This window comes from Desmodus rotundus, chromosome X (assembly GCF_022682495.2).
Source record: "Desmodus rotundus isolate HL8 chromosome X, HLdesRot8A.1, whole genome shotgun sequence".
Classification (NCBI taxonomy): Eukaryota; Metazoa; Chordata; class Mammalia; order Chiroptera; family Phyllostomidae; genus Desmodus; species Desmodus rotundus.
In genome coordinates, this window is record NC_071400.1 from 87,713,289 (window position 1) to 87,726,716 (window position 13,428).

Below are 13,428 nucleotides of genomic sequence, written 5' to 3' on the forward strand. Positions count from 1 at the left end.
TTCTCTGATGATGAAAATGTTCTTCATGTCTTCTGCCTCTTACAGGCACATGTAGCCATTAAGCGCTTGAAAAGTGGCTAGTGCAACTGAGGAAATGAATTTCTAATTGTAATGAACTTAAATGTAAATCAAATCACTGCATACGGCTAGTGGCTTCCGAATAGGATAGTGCAGGTCTAAGGCTTTGCGAGTATAGACAGTGGATGATCAAATATGCTATTTTTTATTCTCCTTGGAACATTCCAAGTAAAATATATAGACTGATGTAATATTGCATCATCTGGGAGTATGAGGCCATGTCAACAAAGCTTCTGTTTAGTAAAAGGCAGTCCCTGACTCTAAAGGCAGTTTTTTTTTTCCTTACAAAATAAGATGTGATGCGAAATATGTGAACTGGGTGACGAAGGTGTGTATTCTTCTCCCCTGGGAATCCTTGCCCCAGACAAACATGTGCGTTCAGTGCGGATACTATGAGATTTCTGTGGCTTTAGGCTCACCATGCTTTATAAAGTTTGTTCATACGGTATCTCTTTTTGTCTTCCAACCCCACAATAGTGATATTGTTGATCCCAATTTTATGAGTGAGGAAATGAAGACCCCAGAGAGGTTAACTGACTTCATCAAGGACATACGTGGTTCCCAGCCTCAAACACAGAAACTGGGGGCCCTGAAACAACCTCTAGGCCACTACGCCGCAACCAGTACTTGCTGAACTTCACTGCAGTTCAGCTTCATCTCTCTCTAACTGCACTGACATCAGACAGTAGTTGAAACTGAACATTAGCTGTGAGAGCCCTCGTTGTGGACACCGTACCTCTGGCAACCACAGAGCTGGGTCCTTGTCTCAGCAATGCAACATGTACCTCCTATTTGTCCCTGCTGTGCCTTCTGGTTTGATGTAAAAAAAAGTTACCATAAAGGCAAGTGGCAGGTGACCCTGTGCGGGAAGTCTTTGGAAGAAAGGAAGCTTTGGCAATCACACAGGGAAGGTAGCAACTACAGCCACAGTATAGGTGTGTGTGAGTGGCTTACGTTGCTCCCCTCCGTCTTAAAGTGTGCATCCTTCTATTCAGTCCCTTTCTCCTAAACTCCAATACCCAGAGACAGGCAACGGAGCAGGCCCCTCTGTCCAATATTCTTGCCTTAAACTGCAAACTTAAAAGGTTCAGACTTATGTAGTACCCTTTGCAAGTAGCTATTATAACACCATTCGGAATTAACTGCTGCACAAGTTACTTTTGCGCCCCGCCTGTATGTGTTGCTCAGGTCCTACAGAGAGAGAGAGGCTGCATTTTTTGGAGATCAGTACTGGCAGCCAATTACTATAGGATGCTGTATAGCAGTGGCTCTCAAAGTGCGGTCCCTGGACCAGCAGGAACAGCAACACCTTGGAAACCTGTTAGAAATGCAAATGTTCTGGAAAAAATACAGTAAAAATAATGTAAAAAAAAAAAAAGAAATGCAAATTCTCAGCCTGCAACTCAGACCTACAGAATCAGAAGCTCTTCCAGTGAGACCAAAAATCTGTGTTTCGACAAGTCCTCCAGGACAAATCCACTCAAGTTGGAGAAACACTGCTTTACAGTATGGAGGCAATTTAATGGCACTGGGTAATTAACTAGACAGGATACAAAAACGTTCCTGAGGCCCACCAATTCGCCGCTTTAGTCATTGTGGTCCTTAGACCAGCAGCAGCTGCAGCAGCCCTGGGAGCTTGTTAGAAGTGCAAGACCTCAGGCCTATCCCAGACCTACTGAATCAGAATATGCATGTTCATCAAATTCCCAGGGAATTTGAAAGCACATTCACATTTGAGGAGAACCGCTAATCCTCACTTACACCAGAGGTTTGTTTTGTTTGATGAGAACCAGGTAGGCAGGAAGATTTTTTGGTGGATTTGATTTTGATCCTAAATAATTACAGATTTCTTTTATATCCTATGAAAACAACTTTTAGAAGGGAGATGGGGAACACACTGAGCTAAATGATTAAAACCCCAATTAAGCAAAATCTTACATTTCAGAGCTTCAAGGGGCTTTACAATTATCACTTTGCCTGGTCCTCCCGATCTCTGGCAATTCGGACCCCACTCTTTCTTTTGAAGTGCTCACATGCTCACAAATCTATTTATGTCAGTGAGATTTCCCAGGGACACACTGTGGTCATGTAAATTCAGTGAGAGAGGAGAGTTATCTGTTACCAACTCTCTGACTGACACTGCTGGAGAATCCCTTCTGGCCTGCCCTTCCCTGCTCTGCTGTGAGGAGTGGTGAAGAGAACTTGGAAACAGGAGCCCACCACCTCCCAGAACTTTTAATTCCACAGACACTTCTCCAGGCAGGAAATGAAGGCTGCCTCTGAGTGCAAAGCACCGTCAGGCATGAAGATGAGGTTCTGAGCACCCAGAAACCACCTTGATGAGCTGGAATGCAATGCGCTCATCCCCACTGACAGCTCTGCCTGCCTAAGAACTCAGGAGCTGCATGCTCAGCAGTAGGATGAATCCAATTGTCTATAATGACTCAGATGGAGTCATTAAAGACCAACAAATTGCCAATCTGAGTATTGAGAATGCAGATTGAGCACCCATTATTGCCTGTTGGATCAAAGAAAAAAATGCCTACATGTGTATTTACTCAACAGGCAATAATGACTCTGAAAGAGCTGGCACATATGAGGAAGTAACAGTCATTTTCAAAGCAAATAGCAATCATGATAACACGCCTTACAAACCACGGGAGAACAGGGTTACACAGTGCCTTCACATACGGTATCTCATTGTATCCTTACCGTAAATGGGTATGGGGATGCTATTACATTCAGTGCAGATGAGGAGCCTGCTTCTCAGGGAGGTCAGGCGACTTACCCAAGGTCACATACTTAAAAGAACAGGGGCTTGAGCCCTGGTTGGTGTGGCTCAGTAGAATGAGTGCCGACCGCAAACCAATTGGTCGCAGGTTCGATTCCCAGTCAGGGCGCATGCCTGGATTGCAGGCCAGGTTTCCCCAGTAGGGGGCGCACAAGAGGCAACCACACATTGTTTCTCTCCCTCTCTTTCTCCCTTCCTTCCTCTCTTTCCAGAGAGAGAGAGAGAGAGAGAGAGAGAGAGAGAGAGAGAGAGAGAGAGAGAGAGGAGGAGGGGAACTGGGGCTTGAGCTTGGATTTCTTGACTCCAAACCCAGTGTTGTGTTCACAGCAGCTGAATTTGAGCCTTGGTACTCAAAGTGTGCTCCTCTGACCAGCAGCATCAGTATCACCTGAGAGCTTGTTAGAAATTCAGAATCACAGCCGCACCCTAGTCTGAGTGAGAATCTGTACTTTCACTAGATGCCCGGGTGATGTGCGGGCACCTTAAAGCGTCTAAGAACAATCAATCTTCCCTCAGTATGAGCACTTGCTATAACAAAACGAGAACAAAAACAAAAGAGAGCAATGGAAACCACACAAAATTAAGGTACTGAATATCACAAAGATCTTTTGAGCACTTATAATGAGAGTTCTATAGCGGAGATGCCTTTTTCTCTTGAGACAATTAGAAGGAATTCACAAAGCTATGGTATTTGACAAATGTGTGGAGCCCATGGAATAATGCTGAGAAGTTAGTTCTAATGTTTCTATTAAACTTAACAGAGATACACTGATTTTTGTGCCAGTATCATTTTTGTAAGTTCACCTCTTAGAACAAATCTTTTTGTTACCATGGGCTCCCTCTTCAGAAGGAGTGAGGCTCAGTAACACGAGGATGGTGACCTCTCGACCACTGATGCTACAGCTGGCAAAATCCATGTGCCCTTGATTTTTAAAATGCGTTTCATGTTTACATTTGAGTATGATTGTGGCCAAAGGTTTGAGACTTCTTATAAACAAGGACATGTGTAGTGGAGACCTGACTTTCAGGGTGCTCCCTGGGAACTGCACGGTGCTCTGCCCTACCTCATATGGGAATGGATTGGAGGCTGAGGTCAAGTTCACGCCTTTCCAAACCGTATTTGGACCAGAGAAGGTGGTCAAGTGTTTGCTTTCCTATGAATTTCTCCTCATATAAAGTAAATGTCAGAAGATCCTAAGGCAGAATGGAGATTTATTGCTTATCATCAAGTTTGGAACCAAGATTTATCAAGGATTAAAAGTGAAGACAGATCTAAAGAAATCACATGGTCATCCTACCAGACAAAATTGTATCTGACCAAAATAAATCAACAGGGAAGGAAGAGAACATTTTTCATCCTATAAGCCATCGACCAGCAACAATTTATTAAGCACCTACTACACACTCCACATTATGCGGGTTCTAGGAGAGATTTGGGAGTATGAGACATTGTTCCTGCACTTGAAGAGCTTATGATCTTGCTGAAAAGAAACTATCACCTGACAATACAGCAAGTTATATAATAGTGTATAGCTAAGAATTCAAGAATATGAACACGACTGAAAGCCGGATGGGTTTAAGGGAGGGAAGAAGCCATTCTGGGAGGGCCTCGTAGAGTAGGAGACACGTGAGTTTGACATCAGAGTAAGCAGTGAGTGCATTTCTAGAGGAGAACAAAAGTAGATGTGTAAAATGACCATCTTTATGTCTCGCTGCCTTTCAGATGGAAAAAGTCCAGAATCATACGATTTCACTCATATGTGGGGTATAAAACTGAAAGCAACAAATGAAGAAACCAACAAAAACTCACAGACACAGACAACACTGTGGTGGTGACCAGAGGGAAGGGTGTGAGGGCAGTAAAGAGGAAAGGGGGCCAGGTATATGCTGACGGAAGGAGAGCTGACTTTGGGTGGTGAGCACACAGTGCAATATATAGATGATGTATTATAGAATTGTATAATACACTTGGAACCTATGTAATTTTACTTACCAAGGCCACCCCAATACATTTCTTTAAAAAGAGTTTTAAAAAGTAGATGTGTGAAAATGGGGACCTATAGACTTTTGTATTCATAAAGGGAAGAGGGGTGGGATATTCCAGCGTGCGGGTTCGGCAATATAAACCCCTAAGTCCTGGTGGTGTCCCGGCCCTGTTTGGAATCATCTTTACCACCAACCAGTGACAGGACTGAAAATGGTGGCAGTTGCTTATCCAGTTCAAGAATAAACCAAACGACTATGCCGGATCATTCTTGCCTGTAAACGTCATGGGGCTGGGGTCAAGGCCATCTTGTTGAGCGAAGGGATGAACATCCCCTGGGAGTTGGGCCCTCAACCTCTAGATGCGTGACTCCAGGTAGGCATAAGACCCTTAGGCCGATGCTGCTGTCAGGGATCCTGGCCATACTCTCTCCGCTCGGCTCATATTCACCTCTACATGCCAAGGCTACTTATTGCAACCCCCTGCTGCTCTGTTGCCTGAGGGGCTTTGTTAAAACAACACCACCAATTCTGATAGAGGGGTCAGAGAGAGCATCTGGAATTGCTATGTATTTATTTAATGCTCCCGGATGCAGCTGGATCAACTAATGATGGCTGGAGAGTTGGGGAATAAATATCTAGCTTCTTCACTGACAGTTGGGATAACCTGGACACATGTTCTACAGTATCCTCCCAGAGTTCCCCAGGGACACTGAGCCCTGGGTGCCCACAGCAGACACTTGCTTGAGGATATTCCCTCTTTCATGTCCCCACTTTCTTACTGGTGTTTCTGGACATTACCTCCCAAGGTAGCTGCTGGCACTCAAATCCTCATCTTGACTCTGCATGGAGCCCACAATTGAAACCTAAAGTAGAAGACCTAACAATGGACATCTTTTAAAATACCAGAAATGATGTTCTCAAGAGGGTTTCTTAGAGAGTGAGAAGATAAAAATAGCTAGCCAGTTATCTCATTGCCTCTTTTGTTCAAAAATCTGAATTTGGAAGTTGAAGGCACAGCATATTATTCAGGGCGTCCCATATGAAATAATAACGTGTTGATTTCCTTTCTCTTTTTCCCTTTAAAGGTTAGAGATTACTCACCTCCCCTGCTGGTCATTAAATCAGTCTGGCAGGAGTCCTCGGAAGTTCTGTGGCCTTCCGGGCATGTGGCTGTAGCACCGGCGGTGCTGCAGACAGGCCTGCTTGCTGTGATGTGCTACCGAGCAGGTGACTTCAAAGGGCTGCTTCAAGCCTATCTCAAGGATTACTTGGGGCTCACACTGAGCCCCAAAGTCAGGTACCAGATGGCTCATCCCACAAAGTCAAAGCTGATCAGATCCCCGGCACCTTGCGTCTCTCTAGCTCCTGCGCCAAGGGATGCCGCAACCTCTCAGGCAGGAGATAAACAGTTCCTTTTACCTTACTTCTCCTTCTCTTAATTCTCATAACGAGTCGCCAGTTAAATGTGCAGCTGTTTCATGAGGTTTGGAAGTCTGGTGAATCCTGAGAGGTTCATTTTCTTGTGTTAATTAAAACAAATCATCCTTGTCATATAGTATCTATCAAGATACTATGAGTCATTAAAATGGTGGGCTTCTTCTCACACTACAGCTTTATATTTAAGTTTCAGTTTTAATTAGCAGTTTACCCAGAGTTTCTCTCAAATGCGTATCTGCACGAGGAAGTAAAAGGTTGCTTCCCAAATCTAAATAAGATGAGCAAGGTGGGCATTTGAAGATACTAGTCACACAAGTGCAATGTGCTCAGAAATTAGACAAACCCCAAGTAATATTATGCTTGGATTATTTGGATATACCTCGTATGAAATGAAAGGATAGAATGAAAAGCAATCTTGACCTCTCTTCAATTTTTCCCCTGCGCAAAAACAAAGTACAAATGTCAACTGTAATTGAAAAGTTAAAAAAAATGAAAAGGCAATCGGCTGATCCAGCGGATGCACAAATGTTGCCCTTTCAGGCCTGGGCTCAACGTTTTCTAAGAGTACCTGCCTCAGAAAACTCACCGAAGGGACAGGGCTTCCCAAGGCGCTATAGCACCTGTCCCCGGACAAAGCACCGAGATGCTAAGAGCAGATTCCAGCATCAGCATCTGCAGACATGACCTTTAATGTGCCTTGCGAACCCAAGGGTCTTTCATGTCCTGTTGCTTGGATGCAAGTTCTTCTTTTGACATTTTATGTTCAGAAAGGCAAGGCAACTGGACTAGGCAAAAAAGGGTTGCCCCCAACCTCCTTGGCAGGTCACCACTCCTAGTAAGGTCTCACACACTGTCAGGAGAAGGCCGGCCGAGTGGGTGACTGCCACAGATTGGCAGTCAGCCTGCTGATAGTGGGCACTCTGCGAAGCCTCAAGGCCGGGGTCAATTCAGCAGCTTTGCCGTTCATGCAGTTAAACTGCACTCAGTTTCTTGGGTTGCTCTACAGCAGGACTTAGACCAGAAAGGACAGGGTTATAGGAGAGAGCAAGATAACTGCATCTTGGGGAAGGTCGCACTGGAATTATCTGGTCCCTGCTCAACTGCCCAAAAGAGCATTTCCTCAGAGGTTGTAGTATTTGTCCCCCAAATTCTTTAAGAGTTTGGCATTTTTTTCATTTTACATAAATCAATGCAGCTGCAAAAAAAAATCCTAATAAAACAGAAGAAACACGCAAATGAACCCCTTCAAGCAGGGTTTGGGGCCAGGCAATCCTTTGCTGTGGGAGGCCGTTCTCTGCCCGTAGGGCGGCGCGTAACAGCATCCATGCCCTCCACCCACTAGATGTTAGTAGCAACCCACCACCAGTTCTGATGATCAAAACTGTCTCCAACCATTGCCAAATGTCACCTGGGGGGGTACAGTCACCCTGGTTGAGAACCACTGCCTTAGAGGTTAATAGTAGTAACTTCCTGAGAATGTTTTAGCAAAGAAGTTTTGGAATACAGTGCAGGAACTCCTTTATGTAAAGGACTAAAGAGTAAATATTTTTGGCTTTGGGAGCCATGTGCCATCTCCGCCTCACATTCTTCTTTGTCTTTGTTGTGATACATTTTTTTTTTAAATGTAAAAACTTCCAAGCTTGAAAATAGGCTGGAATATGCTGATCCTTATACTGTAGAGACAGAAATGATGCTGATTCCCGTAATGACGGAAAGTGCTGAGGTAGTGTTTGGGAAAACTGGGATCTTGACCCAGCTACCAGGTCTTCGTGACACTGAGCTAGCAATTATTCTGCTCTTCTTGGAAAACCCGAATTAAATAATTCCAAGTGCAATTCTATTAGTTAATTCTACTTAATGTATTTAAACATAAAAAAGTTTTAATGAAACACAAAACGGGATATTTGAACACAATGGGATTCCCCAGTAAAAGGAAGAGTGTCTGCAGAACAACGATGTGTCCTTCCCTTGGTTTGAAAAAAAACCCCTATGAGGTCCCTCTGAACAATGGGACGTTATGCATAGCAAAAGCCCCCTACCCAACTGCAAAACTGAAGTATGTTTTGATGTGGCCACAAAGGCTAATGAGGAAAGAAAAACAGTATCTTGGAAAAAGAGAAGCCTAGAAACTCCTTGTATAGTTGTAAAAATAAAAATGTCATTTGGAAAATACATTCTAAAGTGGTATCTGTGGAATTTTCTTTACCCACCACATCAGGGTCTGAGCAAACCAGGGCATGTCCCTTCGACAAGCATTTATTGAGGGCCCACTGTGTGCCAGGGACTGTGTGAGGCACTGGCGTTGAATCCACCCGAACCCGGCCCGTGAGCAGCGCTCAAACATGAAATTGCCACCTTTAATCATCCAGAGTGTTTTCTCCAGGACAAAAAAAAAAAAAGCCAGAGATATTTTTCAGTAAAATATTTGATCTTTCTATCTTTGTATACTGCCAATTGTAAATGTTTTATGGTTTACTTTGAGCACTTAACAGTTTCTCTATAGGGAGGGGCAAAGTAGGTTTACAATTCCTTGTATGGAAAATAATACACTAGTTAATAAATAATAATAAAAAAATGAACTCTTGGGTTTTGCACTCTCACAACCGTGAACCTACTTTTGCCCTTCCCTGTGTGTGGATTTTCACTGACATCAGGAAGAATCAGTCAAGAGAATGTTTTTATGATCCAATTATCACTGTTAGAACAATGGTATGGGATGAGTATGAGACTTTGGTCAAATATAGTTCATGTGGATAACAAAAACGTACATTTTAAATAATTCAAGTAGTTTGTCACATGGGAGGCAGGAAATTACAGTGAAAAGAGCACTTTGCTGGGAGTCCAAAATCCTGGGTCCCAGTCCTCGTTTCTGTCTTTGTCTTTTTTCCATGTACTAGTCAGTTCATTTTTAAAGAGCAGTTTTCTCATCTGTACAATGGGATCACAATACTTTTCCTGCCCACCCGGAGGCATTCACTGTATTTAGAACATACTGCATGTTCACATGCTGCAGTGTTATAAAGGGGGTAACGTTATTCCAAGGACTGGGTTAAACTGCTTCTTCACTCTGCACAGATGATTCTGGAGGAAATCGAGTATCGTCTTGGTCACAGCCCAGATCAATTATCAACAAGACCTTCCTACACTTCATTTTAGGTGATTAAGAAAAAAAGTCTTATCTCCGAAAGCTCATGAGACACTATCCGGAAATTTGCTCTGAGAGAAACATCATCAATTTTCTATTAAAATATGATAATGAGCTAAATTTAATCTTCTAGTGAAATGAAGACTTTTGAAGATCAACATTTATTTAAACAGGTTTGGAAATTAATGGTTGATCCCCTACCAGCACCATCAGGCCCCACCCACTTTCACCAAAAATTACGTCTTTGCCACACAGCCCTCAGCGGAAACCGTTGTGCCGGGGAAGTCACCCCCCCATAGTTGGCGTCAAGTGTTATGCTCCAGAGTCAGAGTATGGCAGTCCCGTCCCTTGCACAAATCTGAGAAAGCTTCAGACCAGATCAGCTGGATTTTCAAATGTGGATTATTTTTTTTCTGTCATACTCTCAAGTATATTTAAAAAAAACTAAGCCTGGGTTTTTACTTTTTGTCATCATCCTATCCCAGTCTATTTTTGCTCAGAAAGTAGCTAGACTAATATCCCAAGAAGGATCTCCTTCATTGAATATTCAGGTACAACCAGGAGCACTAAGAGGAGTAAAGGACACAGCTCTGTAAGTTACTTCCTCTAGTTTCGGAGCGGGGCCTGAAAAAGCCTCAGGCCCTGCTCAGGCTTTGTCCACTTCACTTTTAATGCAATGCAATAAAACCAGCAGTGTCTGGCTGGTGTTGTGTACAATGTTAACTGTCAGCGCCATCCTTGATGCCAGCAACCAAGTATCAGAATAACACTAGTAAGGGCAGACACAGTGACGCTCACTCCTAACACCGTTTATAAAGAACAAGTCTTCATCATGACTATCATAGAAAAAAGGAAAAAAAAAATAATAAGCGCCCCTTCTCACACTTTACATTACCGTGAGTACTGAAGGTCTACTTTTCTGTCCCCCAGCTCTATACCTAGCAAATATAGGGGATGGATGTAGAAAGAAAAAAACGGATACATAAAATCAAAGGCAGTCCTCCTTTGCTAAGTCTGGGTCTTTATAAGCTGTATGAATTTATTTGACCAGACAGTCAAGAACTAGAAATGAGTTCTGACCACTGCTTGACTGGGTTGTGATTTTCCCCAGACACCTGGAACGTGAAAACCATCCCATTTCTTAAAACAACTCACTGGCAAGACCGCCGTCCTTTAAAGTGGCCCTTTAGACATAGAGATAAAGCCAGTCTCCTTCTCTCTCCAACTTTCCTTATAATAATGGTTTTCTGTTTCGAATCAAATAGGAGAGAAACAATCAAACTGGAAAGAGATCTGATGTGCCTGTTGATGTCTCATTAACCTTGAGAGTGAATGTAACTGGTGATTGCCCATCACACTGGCATTAGGGTTTGTTAGGGGGAAAGAAAGGTAGTGGGAATACCACCTGGGACGGGGGAAGGGGTGGGGGATACAAAGAGAAATATCGTATAGTAGATCATCTATCAAAACACAGGGCAGCTTTCCAACTGTCACGACTGGCTAAATTCTAGTTTCCTTAAGCCTGTGATGAAACTACTACGTGTCTTCCTGAGAAAGCATTTGTCTGTGTGCCAACATATATTCACTGAGGTACTGGGGAAAGAACACTTTGATGTTGGAAGTATAATCATGAGAAAAGCAAACATATCGAGATTAATGCTACTAAGGTTCTGTGATGAGTGTGTGTGCCATTAAAAATATGAGCCACCCAATGTGGGAATGTTCCAATTCCACTGAATCTCTAGTTAGAGTCCCATCATTACTCATTGACAACAAGTTAACAAATGGAGGGAAATGAGCTTCCCCTAGGGATAAAGGTAGAGGAAAGGAGAAGGAAAGGAGAAGGAAAGGAGAAGGAAAGAGTTCCCCAGGTTCATGGGCTGACTCCTTTTGGAATAAGAAGACTAGAAATCTAATGAGCCTCTAGATCAGAGACCCACACAAAAGCAGCACCTCTCATCCCTGGGCCCCAGGGCTATGTGTGGGACTGGTTCCTGTCTGCCCCCCACCTGCAGAAGAGCACCTTAAGTAAAAAAACTCCATAATCTCCACCAGGGACTTGGATAGAACATTCTCACCTATTTCTGCTTTTCTCTCCCAAGGTCTCCACTTTTCCATCTCTAGTCCTCACTCCTCTGCTTTTCTTAGGAACTTCCTGAAAGTTATCATCACTAACATCACTTTTCACATCAAATTCCCCCCTCAGGCTGATGGCACAACCTGTTTCTGCCAGAGTCACCCTCTAACCAGCTGCTTGCTTTCCTGTGCTCTTCTCAGGGCCACACAGCCTGGCGTCTGTTCTCACCCTCAGGTTCTGCACCTCACCCTCGAGCGCAAATACACCTAAATAAAAGTGGATCAATCGAATCCCTCTTTGCCCAAAGAAGTTTTTGCATTTTGGAGGAGAGGAGATACTGTGAAAGATGAAATAACTGTGAATTACAAACATCATTTCCTACCCTAGAAGGCAGAGATGGCTACCTCACTCCCGGGAAGAGGGCAGCAGGGCAGCCCCTGTCCTTGCCAGGGACCGCACTTCTTTCTGGGAGGTGGGAGGCATTTTCCTCACCATCCCACCTCACATTCCTTTGCTCCCTCACGGCCTCTCCAAACTGCCTTTCCCAAAACACTGTGGGGGCCAGAGGAAGGGGTGGGGAAAGAAGAAGGGGAGAGGGGGTCTCTGAATCTCTCCAAGCATAGTATGTTGTTTTCAACTAGCAGGACTTTTTTCTTATTCTGTTCCTTCCTGGCCCACTTACCCCAAAGCCTCCCCGCCCCGAAGGCCACTGCAACCAAAAGCAGCGCAATGACCACAGCACTCTGACTGTCGCCACCCCAACTGTTGCAGCGGCTGTCTGGGTGGCAACGACGGCGGCGAGGGTAGGGCTGGGCCCGGACCGGGACGCTCCCACCCAGGAGGCTGGGAGGCTCTGGGCGGCCTCCGAGGGGCGCGCGGTGTAGGGCAGCCCCTGCGGCAGCCGCCCGGGATAGGAGAGGCGGCGCTCTCAGCCCGGACCCCGCGCACAGCCAGTCCGGCCGTGGCAGCGGCAGCGGTGCTGGTGGAGGCTGCCCGTTTCCGCCCCTCTCTCACCTTTAAGATCAGGTCAGTGTGATGCTGGTCCAGCATGTTGGCTTTCTGGAAGGAGGTGACGATGACCCGGCCGTAGCGTCCGGGGGTCTGCAGGTCCGAGTAGAGCCGGTGCTTGGAGCGGTTGACCGGGAAGAGGCTGTTAACGAGGTTGCGCTCGATCTTGGCGAGGCTATGCTGGGGCGCCAGCAGGTGCTCCACGCTCTCCTCGACCTGGTAGCGGCTGAAGCTGGCGCCGAGCAGGATGGAGATGAGCACGGGCGCCGAGGCGAAGAAGACCGGGTGACTGGCAATGAAGTGGCCGAGCCGGGAGAAACACGTCCTCAAGCCCCTGTGTAGGACCTGCCGCAGCATCCTAGAGCAGAGCGGGCGCGGGAGGAGGGCGAGGCGCACGCTCGGCGCGGGCTCGGGCGGCGGCGGCGACGGCGGCGGCGACGGTGGTGGCGCCCGCGGTGGCGACGGCGGCGGCGGCGGCGGCGAAGGCGAGACCCGGAGCTTTCCCGGAGCCGCGGCACCACCATCGGGGAGTCCCGCGCAGCGCTTCGGGAGGGTCCCCTCGGGACGGAGACACGCCCTCCTGCCCGCGGCCGCGTCGGCTTGGAGAGCCCCCCAGCTTGGCGGTCTCCGCGCCGCCCCCACCCCGCCCTATCCCGTGCGCCCTCCCCACCCTCCGCCGCCTCCCCGCCCGAGGGGCTCTGCGCGGCTGGGCAGCGTCCCGGCTCAGCGCGGAAGGGGCCCGGGGCAGCCCCCGCGGCGCGTCATGACCCCACTCACCCGACCCCCAAGGCCAACGATGGGGTAGCGTGGGGAGCGGCGGCGGCGCTATCGCGGGGAGACTCTGCGCGCCAGCCTAGGAACACGAGGACAGAGAATTCCAGGCTACACCCAGTCCCCTCCCCTCCC

The 13,428-nt window shown here is 46.3% G+C and overlaps 1 protein-coding gene across 1 annotated transcript in view; it reads right to left on the reverse strand.

Moving 5' to 3' along the window:
* PTCHD1 (patched domain containing 1) overlaps positions 1-13,101 on the reverse strand; it is a 50,417-nt gene extending 37,316 nt beyond the window's left edge. The window contains exon 1 of the mRNA XM_024569959.3: positions 12,529-13,101. Within this exon, the coding sequence (XP_024425727.2) occupies positions 12,529-12,879 (351 nt within the window). The 5' untranslated portion in view covers positions 12,880-13,101. The remainder of the gene's footprint in view (positions 1-12,528) is intronic.
* Between the last annotated feature and the right edge of the window lie 327 nt (positions 13,102-13,428).